This window comes from Buteo buteo, chromosome 11, assembly GCF_964188355.1.
Source record: "Buteo buteo chromosome 11, bButBut1.hap1.1, whole genome shotgun sequence".
Classification (NCBI taxonomy): Eukaryota; Metazoa; Chordata; class Aves; order Accipitriformes; family Accipitridae; genus Buteo; species Buteo buteo.
Genome location: NC_134181.1, coordinates 11,321,054 through 11,340,209, shown reverse-complemented (window position 1 = coordinate 11,340,209; position 19,156 = coordinate 11,321,054). Strand labels below are relative to the sequence as shown.

The 19,156-nt window shown below is 45.1% G+C and overlaps 1 protein-coding gene across 5 annotated transcripts in view; it reads left to right on the top strand.

Annotated features, from left to right (window-relative positions):
• Nucleotides 1-19,156, top strand: part of KCTD15 (potassium channel tetramerization domain containing 15) — a 47,706-nt gene that overhangs the window by 9,947 nt on the left and 18,603 nt on the right. For 4 of the 5 annotated variants that reach the window (XR_012652183.1, XM_075040055.1, XM_075040056.1 and 1 more), the window contains exon 3: nucleotides 18,196-18,340. Coding sequence is in view for 4 of the 5 variants with exons in the window: in XM_075040055.1 (XP_074896156.1) it covers nucleotides 18,196-18,340 (145 nt within the window). In the remaining variant the exon portion in view is untranslated. Of the gene's footprint in view, nucleotides 1-6,304; nucleotides 6,532-18,195; nucleotides 18,341-19,156 lie in introns of all 5 variants that reach the window. The other variant, XM_075040059.1, reaches the window with a different exon arrangement.

Below are 19,156 nucleotides of genomic sequence, written 5' to 3'. Positions count from 1 at the left end.
CCATTAAAGTTAACAAACTTTGGAGGTACAAGGAGGCTGATGTCTTACCTTGATCTGAGGCTCAATTTCAATAGTTTATTTTCAGCAAGTTCTCCCACCCAAACTCCCAACTCTGGTAGTTGTAAATTACAGGTAGAAAGGAAAAAAAAAACCACCTGTTGAATTCAGTCTAGTGACTCTTACCATCAGCATCTTATTTCTAAAGTAACTGGCTAAGTAGACAAGTTATTCATCTTTGAGAGCACTTCCTCTAGAAATTCCATTCATGTTTTCACCCAGAGGACCTCTAAAGCAGCCCCTTCACACATTGACACTTGAATATGGATTTATATGACAGATCATAAAGGCTGCAAAACTTCTAGCACATCTATAAAGTGAGTTGCAAATGGTATTTATCCAAGGGAGTGAGACAATTCTTACATTTAAAAAACAAACCCACACCAAAAGTCCAGGCTCCTAACATGCAGTCAGGAATATCCAGAGACATTGCCAGATCCTCCAGTCTTACTCCCACTGAACTCAGTGGCAGACATCTCATTGACTTCCAGTGGAAAAGAACTAGAAGTTCCAAATCCCTGTATACCACAGCAAGTCCCAGCTTCTCGATTTCACTGGAAATTTTGATGTCACTTTGAATTTCTGTTAGAAAGCAGAACAAGATTTTTCATCAGAAGCCTGTCCTTTTCGCAGCCCTGAATAGTGTTTTTAACTCAGAGAATTGCTGTGAGCTCTTTGTGAGTTGTTCTGCTATAAAAGGTAAATATGTTTACCTTACATTCTTGGTTAATTAGTATTTGTTGTATAACCCTCTATTAAAGATAAGTATGTTCTTTTGTTTGAAATGTATTTATAAAAGCTCATGCTTTCTGTGGTGTTAGTTGTGTGACAAAAGTGAGCAGGAATAATTTTAATTGAAGCGTCAGTGTCTAGGCAGGAATAGCGTGGGTACACAGACCCCAGGGACCCTCCCCCTGACAGTCTGTAGTGCACTGTGTTTGGGACCTCTCTGCTCCCAGCCTTTCCTCCTCAGGAACATGGAGCTTTTTGGCGGCCCAGGGCATGCTGAGCCAGTGCTAACAAAGGGCACGTCCTGAACCAGCACAGGCTTTATTAACTGTTTCAGAACTAATGACCTTAGCTGTTACAAGACATAGTAGAGTGTTCCAGGCATATCCCTGCCTCACTTTCCTCTGAACCCATGGACTTTTTTGGTGATTTACAAAGGAGTCCTGTAAAGCATGTGTGTTCTCCTCTGAATGTTTCTTGTCAAAACTAACTGTCATTCTTGTATAGACCCACCCTCAGACAAGCTCTCCCACCAAGCATGACCTTCTGATCCTAGCTACTCTGTAGGTATCTGTGGTTTTTAATTCCCCTACCTTTTCTGCCAGCACCTCCATCTCTGCTTGCTGGAGCTCAGCTCTGACAGCTGAGATCTGCTTCTCCCCCCTTTTCTGCAGCCACACCAGGCTGGACTGAGTTCAGGGGGATGCTCTTCTCCAAGTTTTAGTACCTCTCTGTTGTCCCTGACAGAACACGGTTGCTGACCCCATATAGCCAGATACAGTGGTTTCATAAGCTCAAACACACCTGCTACCGAGATCTACAAGACAGATTTTCCACATCTTCCTTTACACTAAGGACTCCATACAGGGTCCTGCTCTGCACTTCTTGGGAGGGAGTAGCGATATTCTTAATTCAGGTATGTTTAGGATATACAATTCTCCAGACTTAGCATACCTGAGAACATCTCACATTTCTTGCTCATGTAGAATCAACCCAGTGTCACTCTTACAATAACTTAATTGCTTATTTCCTATCAAATCTGTTTATTATTGATGTTATTGCCTGAAAACAATGTCCAATTAGCAAATTTTGTCGCTTACCCCATGCTGGCAGTTAAGGTGTAAATCAGTCCTTAAACAAGGCCTGTACTCTGGACTGGTTAAGTGGAGTGAAGACCAGATTTGTTCGTAACCAGAGACTGTTGGTGGCTGTGAAAGCACAGCACATTCGAGGGCAGGATCCTGGTCTGGAGCAGAAGCGGTGTCAGCTCTCCTGGACCAGCACAGCCTCCTGCCAGCCCCATGCCGCAGCAGTCCTGCACCACTGCGGCATCGGTAGCATTCACCTTGACTTAGGTGTCTCCCAAACCTCTCCATGCCACTGCTATTCCACACTGCTCACCCACCCAGCATCTGTATAGCGTCTTGTCCCTCTTCAATCCCTCTCCCTTACCTGCACACCCACTAAATGACTCTGTTCTAAGCACAGTGAAGTACATAGGCAGGCGTGCTGCCACGGCACATTTCACCCTTCATGAGCTACCACTCTTCCCACCGACGTCAGTTGTTGAGCGCCCAGTTTGTGGGGTGACACCAGGCTCTGACAGTCACGGGCTATGAACTGTTGTTGTGTATTACCCAAAAGGCAAAGAGTTTCTGAGTCAGAGCCAGCAGCCCACGTTCAGGCAAAGCACTACAAAATGCGCCTGCATGTGAGCTGCAGCGCAAAGCTCATTAATTTTAATAGGTATTGTGAACTTAAACCATGCACAGACTTTAAAGAAAAACACCTGAATAGGCAGGAGCAAGTGTTTTCCCTGCACGTTACAAATGGTCAGAGATGCAAGTTATGGGCACGGTGCATGAGCACTGCACACACGTAACGACACCGCACACCAGCACGGCAGCTCTGCCGAGAGCGGTGAGCATGCCAGGGCTCCCCGGGACTCTGCCGTTGTTTAAGGCAATCAGGTGTATGCTGCAGATGAGAACAAGTAAAGGAGCTGAAAACCAGAGGTTTTGGCTACATGCAGTGCCTTTTTTGAATTAACGTAAGAATTGTCATGGAGATTAAAATCATTTTTGGTTTCATTTCATGCACCTGCAATAATGCACCTCAAAATCTTTCGAGTGTTTCTTATTTGGTTGTTGACTGGACAAATCTCTCTTTGGTTTCCAAGAGAATTTTGACCAGCAGAACCCTTAAGGAAAAAACCCTAAAAAAGGGCCTTTCCCCTTCCCATTCTCTGTCTCCCCCCAGTCTGCCTGTGGATGTTGCACTTACCGGAGCTGGAGCAAGCAAAGGAACTCTCATTGCCAGGCTGCTGAATCAGATAGTGTAAAATGAACCCGGGCTGTTGTTTCACAGCTGGAGTGGTAGCTTTGGTGGTAAAGGAGGTAGTCCCTGTAACACTAATCCTTCACTGAAGTGACCTGGGGAGACAAGAGGGAAGGAATTTATATGGAAACTGATTCTTCAGACCTGTCAGTGTCCACCTCTCCAGGATCTCCTACTAACTGGCATGTAGGGAGCCACAACAGAGCTGAGCTGTCTGCTGTGATAAAGGTGTTTACTGGACTTCATAACTGCTGCCTTGCCCAGCACAGCTGCTGCCTGGGGACTGCCCACAGGCTCTGGAGAGGAAAGCAAAGTTCACCCTTTGGGAGTACAAATCTCACTGTAATTGAGTGTTGAGATTGTGGCCCTGTTGATGAATGAATTATTTGTGTGTTTACTTAGAATATTTGATGAAATGTACAAGAAAATACTGCCTAGCTAGTCTCTGATGAACACTTTTTTGGAAATTATCGTTTCTCTGTATACATTTACAGCCTGGGTTGTGTGGAGTTCTAGGCATAAATGGGTATTACAGCATCGAGAAAGGGACAGACCAACCTAGTCATGGAGAGGAGAAGATAGCAAATCAACACTTGTCTGACTTACAGAAATAAAGTTATGGCTGTAGTGCTACACCTGGCACAGGCTGTTCAGAAAACCTGAATTTGAGAAAATTGTGCATTCCTATCTAGATACTAGCTTATTCGGCTCAGCTAGTCAAAAGGAAGAACAGGCATCTCCATGCAACTTGTGCAGCCTGGCTGTGATCAAGAGGGACGTCACTTATAGCCTCTGAGAGGAGTCCAGAAGATGAACGTTGAAGAGTGGCTCCAGTACCTTCAGTGTGAAACCCAGCTAACCTTGTCTTGTTTTCTGCTCTTTACTTTCTTCTTCTGCAGTGATAACATGACTATAGCCGAGTTACACTTAGCACATTAGTAATTCCCACGCTTCCTGCTTACAACAGGTTGAAAACTAGTCTGGTTTGTTAAAACTCACAAGGAGAAGCCAGCAGACAAGGAGACCAAAAATTCAACTTTTTTTTGTTTAGCACTCCATATTTATAGCAGTTTCTGAGGTTAGTTAGTCAAGTACTTCATCATTTCTTTCACTGCTACTTTGGCTTACCACTCACCTGACAGGGTACTTTAGTGCCAGCAGCACAATTTAAGTTTGGGTTTTTTTCAGCAGCCATTTTCAGGGCAGTACATGAAAAAGCATTAACAGCCTATTTTGGGGAAACCCCTCCCATAGAATGCTGTAGAAGCAACCTGCCTCCTCCTTTTATGTACTGCTAGTGGAGGCTGTTTCCTGCCAATGGGCATGGTGTAAAGTACTGCACCTGTGCTCAGGTTCACAGGTGTAGCAGCTTCACACTTAAAGCAAAGGGGAATCGTCTTTATTGATCACTTCTTCATGTGATGTGCATCCAGTTCCCTCATTATGGAGGGAGCATGGAGAGGAGTTATGTAAAGATGTGGATTCAGTAGCTTTGTACTGGAAATCATGTTGTGAGGTCACAGCAAACCACCATACCTCTTCATATTTGGTCTTTGAATATATGTCACTGGTGTTTGTCTTTTGATTTATAAAGACCCTGCAATGGCGAGTAGACCTGGTCTGCTTAGGGGGATATTTCATGAACTACTTAGGAAGTTTATAAAACAGACTCCCTAGATTATGAAGCAAGGGGGTATCTGTTTCGTAAGGAACATGTTATGAAATGAATTTGTCTCTAGGCCTAACTTAATTATTTTAACAATCCCACTGGTGGTTGTCGTAGGTGTCGTTCTGTGTATATATTGTGACCTACATGCTTGTGATCATTTATGAAATCTAAGATTTAAAAATACATTGGACCTTATTAATTCCTTGCCTACTTTTACTGAAATAAATGGAGGTGGTTTGGATATTGGTACATTGGGCCAAATCTCTCTTCCAGTGAAGTCAATGAGAGCTTTACCATAAGCTTAAATGGAAACAAAATAAGCCCTATTTTTCTAGAAAATTGGCCTAGTAATAAACCTGGCCAAAAGAATCCATAGCATAACCCTGTTGTCCTCTCTGGAGTTACACCAGGGATGTATATGGATGTGATGTGTGGAGAGGAGTTACGAGAAGCTGAATGTTGTAGTAAGATGCTTCTGCTGGGTATCCATGATATTTGGTCTCAAAAACATCTGAAGATGTAAAACCAACAGGCAAATGAAGACAAAGCATCATGCACTTACGGGTGCGTGCATATACCTTTCCTAGTCAGACGGCCTTCCCAAAGAGATGACTCTGCTGGTTTTGAAAGAATTACTCCAAATTTTTACCTGTGTGACTGAAATCAGAATTAATCTATTCATGGGTTAATAAAATCTTTAAGAACAAAGTGCATATTTAAATAGAAGAAATATGCAGGCATGGAAACACAGGATTCATATGTGAAAGCGTAAGGGAGGCTAGATCTCTCAAGCACAGAGTAACAAGATGGTGTGGAGGATGCCAGGCTGTAGCTGATACAGGTCATGCTCCATGCTGCTGCTAGCCACATTGACTTTGCCAAGTTTCTCTGTTACATGAAATATAATAAATTGATGAGGATACCTAGTCCTTGCAGCACATCAGCTTGTTCCCTTGTGAGGTACTGACATTAAATGCATAATCTGGTGACTGAAACAGGTAAGTATCTTCAGTCACTCTTATTCCTGGTATAACTCCATTGATACAGAGTTACACCAGGTTCGTGGCTCTCCTAACCCAATTTGATAGCTGGGAGAAGCTGCAGAGCTGGAATTAAACTCCAGAGTTACAAACTCATATCTCCGTGCTCTGTCCACCAAATGTCTATTCCTTCACCTCATTTGCTGTGATTAGCATGTACTTCCAATCTTTTGATGCTTTAAAAAGAAATGACACCTGTAAACATTTTAGAGGGGTTTGGTTTTTGTTTTTACCTGATTTGCTCTCACTTGAAACTCTGCCAGGCAGGATGGCTATTGGCTTCGCATGCGTGCACGATTGCATTCCTTATTGATGCAGTCACTGTGACGACAGCCTGCCTGTCAGAGCTGGGCACCAGGACAGATAGGCTGAGCAGAAGTATTCCGGTGTTCACCTGTACTGTGTTGATTTCACTCTACTGCAGTATGGTATGCATTCAAAGGCTAAAATTGCTGCTTTTTTATCTGCTGAGGACCTCATAAAGCAAAACCTGAAAGGAGTCCTGCACGTGGATGGTGGGAAGCTATTATGCAGCATTTGCACCGTTACTCTTGGTCAGACTCAGAAGGGATCAGTTGGCAAGCATTGGAAACTGAGATTTGCACCGTAAAGCTGAAACGCTGAAGGAATCCCAGTCCAAAGGGCAGGCTCCCGTTACGCCTCTCTCCTAATGGAGTGCAGATGCTACCAGTGCTGCAGGTAATCCATTTAGATCTGGTAGACGCTTTTGCAGCAGCAAATCTCTCTCTCTCGAGAAAGCGGACAATGAAAACCAGGGACTCTTTTTAACCTCTTTGGTGTCATACTGTGTTATGCCAGCAAGTTGTACCAGTATGATTTACACCAAAGGCTGCAGCTTTGGCATTTGGGGAATGTGGTGTGCCTTCCAGGAGACCACTGCCTAAATTCTGCCATTGCAAAACTTACATGCAGTTCTGTGGACAAATTTGGCTAGTGGAACTCCATGGGAACCAGTAGATGACAATAGAGAAACTGGGTCCTCTGCTTGTGCTGGGGTTGTCCGGGAGGGAACGAGGGCTGAATTTGGGCCAGTAGTACTTAACACTGCTGTTGAATGAGGAAAAAAATTCAATGACCGCTTTTTAATCTTACAGAGGGAAAAAAAATAATCACGCATGGATTTGTAACCAGTTCCAAACATATTTCCTCTTCTGTTCACATCCAGTTGTATTCTGTTTGCAGACACAAGGGTTAAAGCGGGGGCCTGCTTCTGCTTTCAATTAAATCAAAGGATGTTTTGGCCTTGACTTCACTGGGACCAGAATCAAACCCATGACCACAGTATTGTATTTAAGAATGAATCTCTTGCAGTCACATAAAAAAGCCAGGTTCAGCTTTCAGTATCTCATCAGAATCCAACAATTAATGGTTTTCTTATTATTTTAAAGTTTTTGCCAAGCTTAATTCTGTAGGGCAAGTGTCCTCTGTGCAGCAGGTGTATTGCTGTCTCCTTCCCAGGTGCGGGTTCCCTCTCCATATCCCCTCGACAGGGGCTTCCCCTTTTTTCAGGAACATGGCCATGGAGCCAGGCTCTTCCCAGCGGACATGTCAGCGGGTCGCTTCCTCTCTGTCCATGTTCTCCGGCTGCAGTAACAAAAAACCTAGTGGAAATTCCTCTTCACTTCTGCCTTTCATCTGCCAGTGGCTCGGGCTGACCAGCAAAAACTGTTACACGAGTCTTCCTACTTGGTGTGGATATATGGGGTTTGGTGGTGGTTTTCCCTTCAAAATAGCTTTTTAACAAATCTTTCTTGATGTGTTCAGTTTCTTTAAGTGAACAGCCAGGAAAAATACGTTGGGTACAGCTTAATCAAATGTAAGAATAAACAGGAGCATCATTCATTCATCATTTTAAGCATGATAACAGAAATACAGATAGGGAGTACTGGATGCAACTTCCCAATGACATGCATGCTTGTAGAGAATTATAACCAGTTACAGTCTGCCTGCAACTCCCCACGATGTCTTTGTGCCAGAGTGAGTGGTGATGTGAGCTGTACTGTAGGTGTATAGTAGTATAATTGCAGCAGTGTTACGTTCTGGGACTGGGCAAAATGGGTGTAGTTTACTCATTGGAGGACAGAAGGATGGGCTGCAGGAAAAGCAAATAGAGGAAGAATGTAAGATAAGCCTTTTTTTCCGTATTACCATTCTCAACAGAACAGCTTTACCAGTTTAGCAAATCGGCATAGCAACCAAATGCCCAAGCAGCGTGGGCAGCTTTTAAGCAGAAAGCTGATTTATCACTACCCAGAGAGGCTGGTATCATTCCTGTTTAAGCAGTGGAGAGTGTCCCGGTGCAGCGGAGGCTGGTGTGGGCACTGTGGGTCGCCAGATGTTCCTGCTCATCCCAGAGAGTGCAGTGCTGTGGAGTCCTGGGCAGCCTGTGTCTGGGAACTTTTTCCTGTAGATCTGGAAATAAATAAAAGAATCGTAGGAAAAAGCTGCTCAGCTTTCATATGTCTGGGATCAGAAGTAAAGGGATGTGGCTTGAGCAGATTAAATATTCTAGCTGTTTACATGAGCAGCAGGTACCAAAGTGAATATATTAGCTGCCACCATTTACACTTTATAAAAAGTTGTGCAGCCCTTGAGTATCCATCCTGCTTTCTCCTGCTGTGTACTGAAATGTACTGGTTTCACAGCACCCACACATGCAAAGGATGCGGAGGGCCAGACTCTTGCCCTGAAAGGTAAATGAGTTACATTTGAAGTTTTCCCTGCCTTCACGGAGTCCCTGGTGGGAGTTTTGCTCTTGACTTCAATGAGCAAGGATTTAGCCCATTTATATTAAAATATAACTAGTATCTGCATGTTTTCCAACCTCCCGGCATGCCCAGTTGTACAAGGGTGATGGTAATGGAAGTAGTGTCCAGATCTAGCCAGATTTGAAAATCCTAGTAAAAATACTGAGTTAGCTTCCACTTGGAGTTACAGCAAATAGGTGAGCAGCAAGAGAGCTGGCATTTGGTGCAATGCTGTTCTCATCAGGGCCCTCGTAGCACCATGATTTAGGGGGAAGGGATGGTTAAAGGAATAGCAAGAAAAGGCTTGTATAGGCAGGAATGTTTTATTTGAATTGTGCATCTTCTCATGTATTAACAACTTAATTCTGTTGACTGCCCGCAACTCCCACAGAGTTTGAACTGAAATGCAGTTCTTGCAGGATTGGGACCTTTGGGAAACTAAGATGCTAGTTTAGGAGTTAATTTTAAATTAAAGAATTTTTGTTCCTGCATTGATTTTCATGGCCAAAATTCAGTGTAAATTCTCTGTTGAGAAAACATGAAAGGCCAAGAACCCTCACAGGGCTCAAATCAGAGCAGCAGCAACAATGGCATAATAAAAACAGGATACTTTTGCAATATAAATTTGTATTAATATTTTTAATCTTCACTAACTATTTAGACAAAAGTTCAGTTAGAATTAAGTAAAAGACACAAGAAGAGCAAAAGTAACCTGAACTTCATACTGGAAAAAATGATAGTACTGGAAGTCCAGCTAACATGTGCTTTAACTTCAAATGTAAGTCCACAATTTAAAATAAAGAGAGGAATTCCCAAATAGATAGGTATAACCTACAATGTGTGAACTTCTGTGCAGGTACCTGGGCTTTGGTGTATTTCACTGAAAGGGTAATATTTAGCTCCTACCGTTAACAAGTTCTGTGTTTTGAGGGTTCACATTATATTGTAATATTATTTGGTTACTTTTATTAAAAATATGCAAGTCAGCCAGACTCTGCCCTTCTCACTCTTCCCTAGTAGTTACTGCTTGTTAGGAATATGGTTGGCAGAACTGGCCTGTCTTGAACTACAGTAACTGCAACCTCTCCGCTGGCGTTGGGCTGCCATGCATCTGCACACCCGCCATGGTCAAGGCCTCTGTTCTGGTCATGGTTACTCCAGAGCAGCTCAGCCAGACCAAATGAATGCAAACGGTATGATTAAGCATCAAAAAATAACGGGAAGCTGTTTGTCACTGTCCCTGTTACAAAGGATGAACAAGCTATGTCAGTGGCACGTAGGGAACTTTTAATGGAGAAATGCAAATTGTACCTGTATTTGAAAGTTACATTTTTTTCTTGTTAAGCACAGCAAATGCATTTCGTGACTGACAAATAAATGTGGTGGGGTGCTGATGTGTGCAGCGAATGAGTGCCGTTTTGTCTGTATGTGTCTGCTTATCCTGCCTATAAATGTGGTTATATGCTGAATGCAATGAAAGGATTCGTAATACAGCAATTAAACATACTAGAAACTGTTTGTTTAGTGAAGTCTTTTTATAGCTGTTAAAATAACACACTAAAATATACAAACACTACTTTAATAAGGCAAAATAAAATCATTAGCCTGATGGAGAGCTGGATTCTGCCACCGTTACTCATGGCTAAGCAGTGCTTTGCTCCTGAGCTGTTGACTCCCCGTGAGACAGGTGGCAGAAGCACAGCGCTGGGGAGCAAACTTGGTGCTTATAAATTTGGGATGAGTAGCTAGTGCTGATGGGCCTAATTCCAGTATCCAAATGAGGTAAAGGGCTTAGGGTTATTACCCTTGTAAACCTGGTGGGAATGAAAAGCCTGGAAAGGAAAGCTCATGGGAGCCTCAATTACCTTAGTTGCTTGTATGCTCATTGTAATTGTTTGACCACTCCTCCTTCTCCCTCAAGACCTGATGGGATGCTTGGCCACACAGATGTAAGACCAGGGTGGCTTTTGACTACCAAGAGAATTTTTTAATGCAGGAAAAGACACTGGCTTCTCTGTGTGGGATTAGTGTTTCCAGTTTCTTGTTTTAACTGCTAATTTATGTATAGGCAGTACTGTCTCTACAAATTAAAAAATGTGTCATGTATCAAAATCTAAAAATACATATATATTTCCATGAAATTATATATCAAAGTCACCCACCAGAGTGTCTTTAAGTGTGGAGATGGGCTGTTAACAACAGGTGGAAGAGAAGGAGCTGTAGGATCTCTTATCCTTACCATGAACGCTTTGTGATATTTCAAAAATAGTAGGTAATTTCCACTTCAGTGGACTTTAGTTGATAGTAACAGAGAACTGAAAATGTAACTGTCCATACCTTTGTTTTAATGACAAAATCCATTACATACCTGACTTTGCTTTTTAGGGATGGTATAAAAAGAGGAAAAAAAATCCTTCCAGAACTTCCTAAGAATGATTCTGTATGGTAGATGATAATGTTCATTATGGATTACAGACTTTTAAAAATACATGTTGATACTATATAGACTAGCTCTGATCTATTGCAAAAATGGATGTTCTAGCCTGGACAGCAAAATATGAAGCATTAAATCTAGGTCCTAGATCCTGCAGTTCCTTCAGTTTCTTATTAGTTAATAAGTGTAATATCCTTCAAAAGCACTGCAAAGTGAGCATATGGGTCAAAAAACTCCTGTGGCATTCCAGGATTGGAAGGCAGGAACAGGAGGTTATAGGAGTTGGAGATGGATAAACCTGTTACTTTGTGAGTTACCTCCTCCATCCCTCTGCTGAGATAGGACCATACTACTTGATGCTCTTTCCTTGTTAAAAATTGAGAGGCGTTTTAGGGTTACAGGCTTTAGTATCTCCATTTGGTTCTCACAGGTGAGTTTTGTACTTGAGTATCTGTGGTCACTCACTTGTGCCATCAGGATTGAAGGGTATGGGGCTGAACGATGCCTGTATGGGGCCAGGCAGTGCCTGTAGGATGCTGGCGTCTGAGGCTGCCCTGCTGAAACGTGGGTGCTCACACTGGTCTTGTAGGAGTGGTGGGAGAAGGAGTTGGTGGTCAGAGCGGCTCGAGCACTCGCGGAGTGGAGACCTGCCTAATGCTGCAGGCTTGATGCCTGTGCTCCATTTGGGACTGGACGCTGATACCTGATCTGGGCTTACTTAGGCCAGAAACCCCCTTTGGGGCACCTCTCTGTGTCCTCAGGCACATGAACTGGCCCCAAAGCACACATGGCTGCTTGGATTTCGTAGTTTGCAGAGCAGCAGTTTATACCCCCAATGTAAGACTCAGACTCCCAGCGCCCCCCCCGCCCCAAGCTTTTTCCCATCACTGTACAAATAAAATGTTTAAAAGATGCTTAAAACAAAATTCTCCCCAGCTGAAACACCCTCCAAGCCAAGTGTACGCCTGAAGCAATCCAAGGGGGTCAAGATGTTATCTTTGATTAACATGGAAACTGTGGCAGAGCCGTAAGGGTGAAGCCCACACGGAGTTTCTTCAGTGTACCGCAGCCAGGTCGTGTGTGCGCAGACCTGCGCTGTAGACGGTGCTTGTCCTTGGCGCTATTTTCCCATAATTGGAGAAGGGCTTAAAATCACTGGTCAGGTAGCAGGGTGTGAAGGTACGGTATAACCATACAACAGAGCTTTGTTTATGGACTTTCACGCTAATTATAGCTGAAGTTTTAAATTGAGGCAGATCAGAAAACCTACTGCAGCCAGATCCAACCTTTAGCCACATTCCTCGCTGTACAGGGCGTGAGGGAGCATGTGTCCTGGCAGAGACAACGTTTTAACATCTCTCCCTCATGACTACTGTCAGGCCAGAAGGCAGAAGACACCCGTGTGCTGCTCAGCTGGGTTATCCCTGTCCTCCTTTGGCTAGCCCTGCCTGCTTTTCAGACAGGTTGGGTGTTTTAACCTACCTCCCTGGGGAAAGCAGCTGCAGGTGCTTTCTCCATTACAGTTTGCTTTGCTGGGAACTTGTACGCAAACCCAATCAGTTTTACGGTAAAAATAATGGAAGTATGAAAAACACTACGGTAAAGACCTGCAGCATTGTCCACTGCCCACCTCAGAGCGTGCTGCTGCAGCTGGGATGTATCAGTGCCAGCAGAGAGCCAGCTCCTGGCATACTGGCGTTGGGCTGGGCGCAGGCGCTCCAGCGGCTTTCTGCTGTTCTTTCCCAGCAGTTTCTGTCTTGGGATGGGACAAGTAACAGACTTAGACATAGCTACGCAGGCAGCAGTGCCAGACACAGTGTAAGGCACTCTGGTCTCTTGACCACCTACCTGTGCTCTAATTCACAGCATTTTTTCTCTTCCAAGCAGATAACAGTATCTATCCTACCCACCTTGAGCAAATATATAAGAGATAAGCAGCACTGTTTGTGCTCAGCAGCAATGGCTGGACTCTGCTCATACACCTGGGATGCTTTGCTAACATGTCGCATGGGGCAGTTTCAGGTCATGCTCAGCATCCTGGCTCTAAACAACCCTCTTTCTCCCCTCTGTGGCATGTCCCACAACCACCTCCTCCTCTTCCTCCAGCTCCACAGCAAGGCCCAACAGCCAAGTACAACTGACAGCTGCCATACAAAATGCAGGGAGAGCTGCAGAGCTCATGTCAGCTTCACGGTGCGTTTGCACTGCATGGAGCAGGAGGATGCACGGAGAAGCGGCAGGTACAGCAGAGGGTACTGAGTGGAGCACAGACCTGCGTGTTTGCAAGATCCACAGACAGGCGTTTCTCTCTCCCTCCCCTCTCCTCCCATGAAATTAGGAAAGAGTCACGTTTTAATGACAGCTTGCTGAAATGTGCACTCCCTGCTGATTTGACATTGGGCAGAAAAAGTGTCTACAGAATCAATTTTTAATAAATGTAAACAACTAAATTATGAATGACAAAAATATCACTGAACAGTTAAATATTAATCATGTAATTAGTTAAATTAATACTTTTAGTGCAATGTTGTGATAGAGAGTTTTACTTATGTGATGTCGTTACGCTGGCTTGGGCGGGTGCGTGGGGGGGGGGAACGGAACCGCAGTGGCCGGCCCGTTGGTGGGGCTTGGGAGCGGAGGGCTCTGCTGGTGCTTGCCACAACCATAGCTGCTGGTCGTCCAACAGGTCCCACAATACTGGGTGCTCCTCTTAAAGCCTTTGGAACCAGATTTATTAAGAAATAACTTCAGCTTTGTGTTCAAAAAAGAAAGCTGTCAAGAAAATGGTAAACTGGCCCCTAACCAGAAAGCAGCCCCCCCCCAAAAAAAACCCTTTTCTATCCCAAAGCGCTGTTAAACCCCACAACAGCGGTGTATGATGTGCAGAGCTGTGGCTGTGCTCAGTGATGATCTCGGGAAGACCAAGTGTGTTCCAGAGGGAACTGGGGGTGCAGAAAGCTCTGGCTGCTTGTAAGATGGAGTTGGGGGAGTTTATGAAAGAGATGGTGTGCCACAAGCTCTGCTGTGGGGGCTGGAGTCACTGCCCTGCGGGCCCCCTCTGTGCTCCCATCTTAACAGGCACTGTAGGGAGCTTGCGTGGTGGAAAATTGGTCACCAGCATTACGGGGGTTGTGGGTAGCAGCAGCCGTCTGTAGGTACTTGCACGCAGCACGCGGCTTCCTCCCCTGCCCAAGAAACTAAGAAAAGAATTCACTGGCACTCTTGTCCTTGTGGGTTGGCTGGCTGCATTGTTTGTTTTTAATCTAATAAAAGGAGATCTTAATATCATAGTAAAATCGGTACAAAGCTAGAAACTCGCCCCTCGGCATTTTGGCGAAACATTATTGAAAATGTAAAAGCCTTTAGCAGAAACAACAGAAGCACAAAGAAATTGTAGAAATAGGATCAACAGGTTGTGTTCTGGATGTTGGGAGGAGTGGGGAAGAGCATCCAGCTGGGGCTCGAGGTGCCGGCGAGACCCGCTAAGCTGGAAGCTCTGCTGTGGCTCTGCTCCGCAGGGACATGATGCAGCGGTGGCCGGGAGCAGGGGCCCTGCAAAGGTCAGGGTGGGCAGCACTGCAGAGCGGTGGCCAGGCTGTAGGGAAGAGCACATTGCCGGGAGGGCAGGAGCAACTGAGGAGGAAGAACAGATGGCTGGGAAGAGCCCTGCACTGGGAAGATGGTGTGAGCATAGAGGGACCTGGCCAGGGAGGTGGAGGCAATGGAAAGGCAAGCTTGCCATCCTTAGGCTTGCAACTACTTGGATTGTTCCTGGCTTGGTCTGCTCCCTGTCTGGAAATTAAGTCTTGGACAGGAATTTTAAGAGCGTTTTTAAATTAGAAAGCGAAGCATCTCTTGCAGAAGGTGGGAGTGCTGAAGAAGCGTTCATTGCTCAGACTCACCTATCGCTGTAGGATCCAAGTGCTGCTCTTTTTACTTTGTCTCTGTTTTCCTGTGCCTCCCGCCTCTTCACAAACATCACTGGAAATACCATTCCCACATGCCATAAGCAAGTGCCTCCTGCAAACGCCATTACCCAATTTGGCCACCAGTACAGTACTGGGCACCATGACCACTCATAAAAATAACCGTTTTCGGGGTGACTACTGCCCAACCTGAGAGCTGCAGCTACTCCCCACACCTTTAACTCACATCACATGGCGGGGCGCTGGAGGGAGCAGCTTCCTGAGGCCACCAGCCAGAGTGGCACCTAATTTCTGATTGAACATCAACAAGTTTGCACAGTGCAAAACCATTCCCATCCCCTTGCACTCGCTGACTTGCCAGCTCTCTGACAGCCTGTGTGCATTTTGCTTCCACGCTTTCTGTGCACGGCATTTTGTTCTGGCCACCCAAGACCCATCCACTGAGCATGTCACATCCCAGTGGGGCTTGTGGAGCTGACCCCGGTCACTGTGCTCTTTTCCATGGCTTCACATGTGATGAGCAACCCTGTCAGGCCAACTTTCCATTCAAAGCTGCCATTTGAGTTCACTTTGTGCTCTCACAGTGTTGCATTTTCTGATGGACTTTCTACAGGTATGGTTTATGCTAGCGAGAAGGGAGAAGCAGGAGCGCTTTCCGCACGCAGTGTTACAACATGCTGCAGTGAAGTTGGTTCTTGGAACATAGCAGCCCCCTAAAATGTCAAATAAATCTTTAAACTATTCATCACTCTGTTTTTGGGGTGGCAGTTAAGTCTTTCAACACTCTGCAAGTTTCTTTCCCCAGCAGTAATTCCACTGGTGAAGAAATACAGCTCAGGGCACTCCACAAAGGCCTCAAAATTCATGTTTTGTTTTCATTACCAAAAAAATGCTTCGCTACATTAAAGAGCGGCCCATTAAAATTTTGTACCCTGTCTTCCCTGCGCCCTGTCGTTGTTGGCAAACCTTCCCCCATACGCGTGGCAGAGCCGAACAGCAGCCGTCGCCTTGCTTTTGCAGACTTCACAGGGAAAGGGCAGCAAAGGGCAGGAGGTTTAAGCCACAGCCCAGCTTGTTCAGGTGTTAAGATCTCAAAACTTTCAATAGCCACGCAGATTTACTCAATAAATGTACCGTACTGAACCTTAAGCTGCTCTATCAGTGTTTCCTCTGCTTTCAGTCTAGCCCAGCACAGCACACTGGCTGATGTGCATGTCTAAGGAAATAAATTAACTGTCTGATTCCTGGAATAAAATTTAACACTGTACAAAGCAATATATTTAACTGTCTCAGGTAAATAGCCCTAAAATAACAGTGAAAAAGAAAATAATGAATTACTGGAGGCTTACCACATATTGGGATTATATAAATTAAATGTTGCAGCGTGAACTGTATGGTGTTCTCTGATACCGTTGAAAAGCTAGAGGTTGAAGGAAAACAGTAAACGTATTATAATTAGGGTTTAGGGGAGCATTTGGTTATTCTCATAAGTAACTCGGACTAGCTGAATGCTGACATGGACACGAGAGGAGGCAGTAAAACCTGGAGCTTGCTTAAGAGGGCAGAAGGTTTTTTAGCTGAATTCAGCGGGGACTTGCCAAGTCCAGTTTTATTTAATATCTGCACAGTTAATGTAGAAATAAACGGCACATTAAGTTTGCGACTACATTAGCAAGTTAGAAGACCAGACTGAGGTGCAGCCGTGGAGGGGAAATCTCACCGTGTTGCACGAACCCAGGACCCAAAGCACGCGGTGCAGCTGGAAGCACCCGCGCTGCGGGCAGCGGCGGGGGGAGCAAACCTGCCCCTTCCCATCGCCGGGGTGGGCGCGCGCCTTCCCCGGCCGGGCTGTGGGCTCCCGCATCTGCTCCCCTCACTGCTGGGCCAGAAAGCTTGGGGTGGGGTGGTGGTGATGGAAGGAGGGAGGCAGGGAGCCGGTGGCCGCGGCGTTCACCGGCGGTGCTGGCCGTTGCCTTTGGCGGGGTTGGGTGAGCTTGTTATCCACAGCAGGGGAAAGCCCTGCCCTGGTCTCGGCGAGGGACACGGCGGGATTGCACGGCCGAGTCGAAGGGACGGCTCGGCAGTGAAATCCAGCAGGCTGTGGGATAATCTCTCTGGGAAATGGAGGAGCCCTCACTAGCAGGGTTATTTAAGACTCGACTTTGAAACACGAGACACTCTGCTGTTGGGAACAATGCTGCACTGTCAGAGAGATGGACTCAATTACTTAATAGGTCGTTGCTGTCTGTCTCCTGCGATTTTCCTTTCAAGAACATATATTCAGCTGGGTTATTTCTCATGGGAAGACAAAGCGTTCTGAGAGAAGCCAGGCGTTTGGAGGGGAGAGGCGGGAGGAACAGCAGCCAGGCAGATGCCCGGGTTGCTTTCTGCAGAGCATGCTCTTCAGGACACGGGGAAAGCTGGAGTGATGTAGCTGATGTGGTATTTTGGTCCTGTAACCAGCTGATCCCCCGGTCTCATAGGTCTCGCTTCCTTTTCTTTGCTCACAAAAGATTTGCCACGTTGCTTTCTTCTGCCAGACTCTGATGCCCAAGACTACTGGTGGTGGGACTGTGGTCCCACAGGCAGCGCTGCAGATGCTGCACGGGCCATTGGTTGCTGCTTTGCCAAAACATTCAGCGTTGGATGGCCACTTATCCAGCACTGACAGGTCCGTACAGCTCATCTCGGTGTATGGGAAGCCTCTCCTCTAGGATGGAAAGGCTTCGATGGCGTTGGATCAAAATGACAGCCAAGCTGGAGGAAAAGCTTGTGGCCAGGAACCCATCTCTGAGTAACCACTCAGTTCTCCGTTAGCAGGACATGGCGGACAGGGATGTGTAACGGAGCCGGTGACGCATGTTCTCACCAACATCACTCTGCCAGCCGTGGGGTGAGCGTTTCATAGGCACTTTCCTTGTTGGGGTCATGGGCCTAATTCCCAGCCCTGATTCGGTGCAGCACGAGCTTAGCGCCAGGGCAGCTGCGGGGCTCTCGCTGCTGGTGTGCGCGCCTGTGTCTGCATGTGCACACGCGCTTCGTGTGTGTCAGCGTCTGGGGGCACACACGTGTCTGAGGCATCTATCTTTGTGCACTTGTTTGTCACCAAATTATGATACTGCATTACCTTATGCACATGAATTGATGCAACTAAATTGGCTGGATGTTCTTAAGCCCTGAGGGTGTAATGAGATTTTGTCTCTTTTGCCCATTTCTTTTTCTTTTCTTTTTCCAGAATAAGTCGTCTGTTTAATGGCACAGAGCCTATTGTCTTGGACAGTTTAAAACAACATTATTTCATTGATCGAGATGGTGAAATTTTCAGATATATATTAAGCTTCCTAAGGACATCTAAGCTACTGCTCCCAGATGACTTTAAGGTAAGGAAAGCTATAGTCTGCAATCTGTTTTTTCCTCCCATTCTGTCATTTGTTTTGTTGCAGGTTGGTTTGTGTGCTTGACCTAAACACACTTAACTAAATGTTGCTGTTTATTGTTAGGATTTTTAGTACTTGTGTATTACACCAGGGATGCTATTATTTAATAAATGGACCAATGGTTGTCATGGATACCATAAAAAGTTAAACGATGAAGCTTATGGCTAAATCAGTTTTTCTAAACTAATTGTATTTCCTCACATTGTTAGCTTATTTATCAGGGTATAACAACAATTAAGAAGCAACATCAGCAACTAGCACTTACCGGGGTTTAATGCTCAGAGTCTGAAAGAAATGTTTTAAATTTGATACTTCGAGGACTTAAATTGTATAAATCTTTTCTTGTTGGTATAAAAAAGAAACACCCTTAAACAAGCCCATGAGGATTTGTATTAGATATAACCGATGCACATACTTTGATTTCAAGAAGTAATCTTTTACACAATTTATGAATGTCAAAATATTCTTGGGAGATGGAATTTACTGAGGGCTTTTTAAGGAGCAATACATGTTTCCTATGAAATAATGGCGCTGGTTGTTGCTTTGCAAATCCTGATTGTTTAAATGCTCTCCTCCTAGTCTTGTTTATATGGCTTTGCACTTTTGAAACTTGCAACATTGTCATCCTTATGTATGAAAATTAGAAGACAAAAGTGTCCAAACTGTAGATTACAAGATTCAACAAAAGCACTAACTCCAGGATGAAGCGATGAATAAATTGGGATGGCAACGGGGATCTGCTCAGTTAGAGGACGTGGA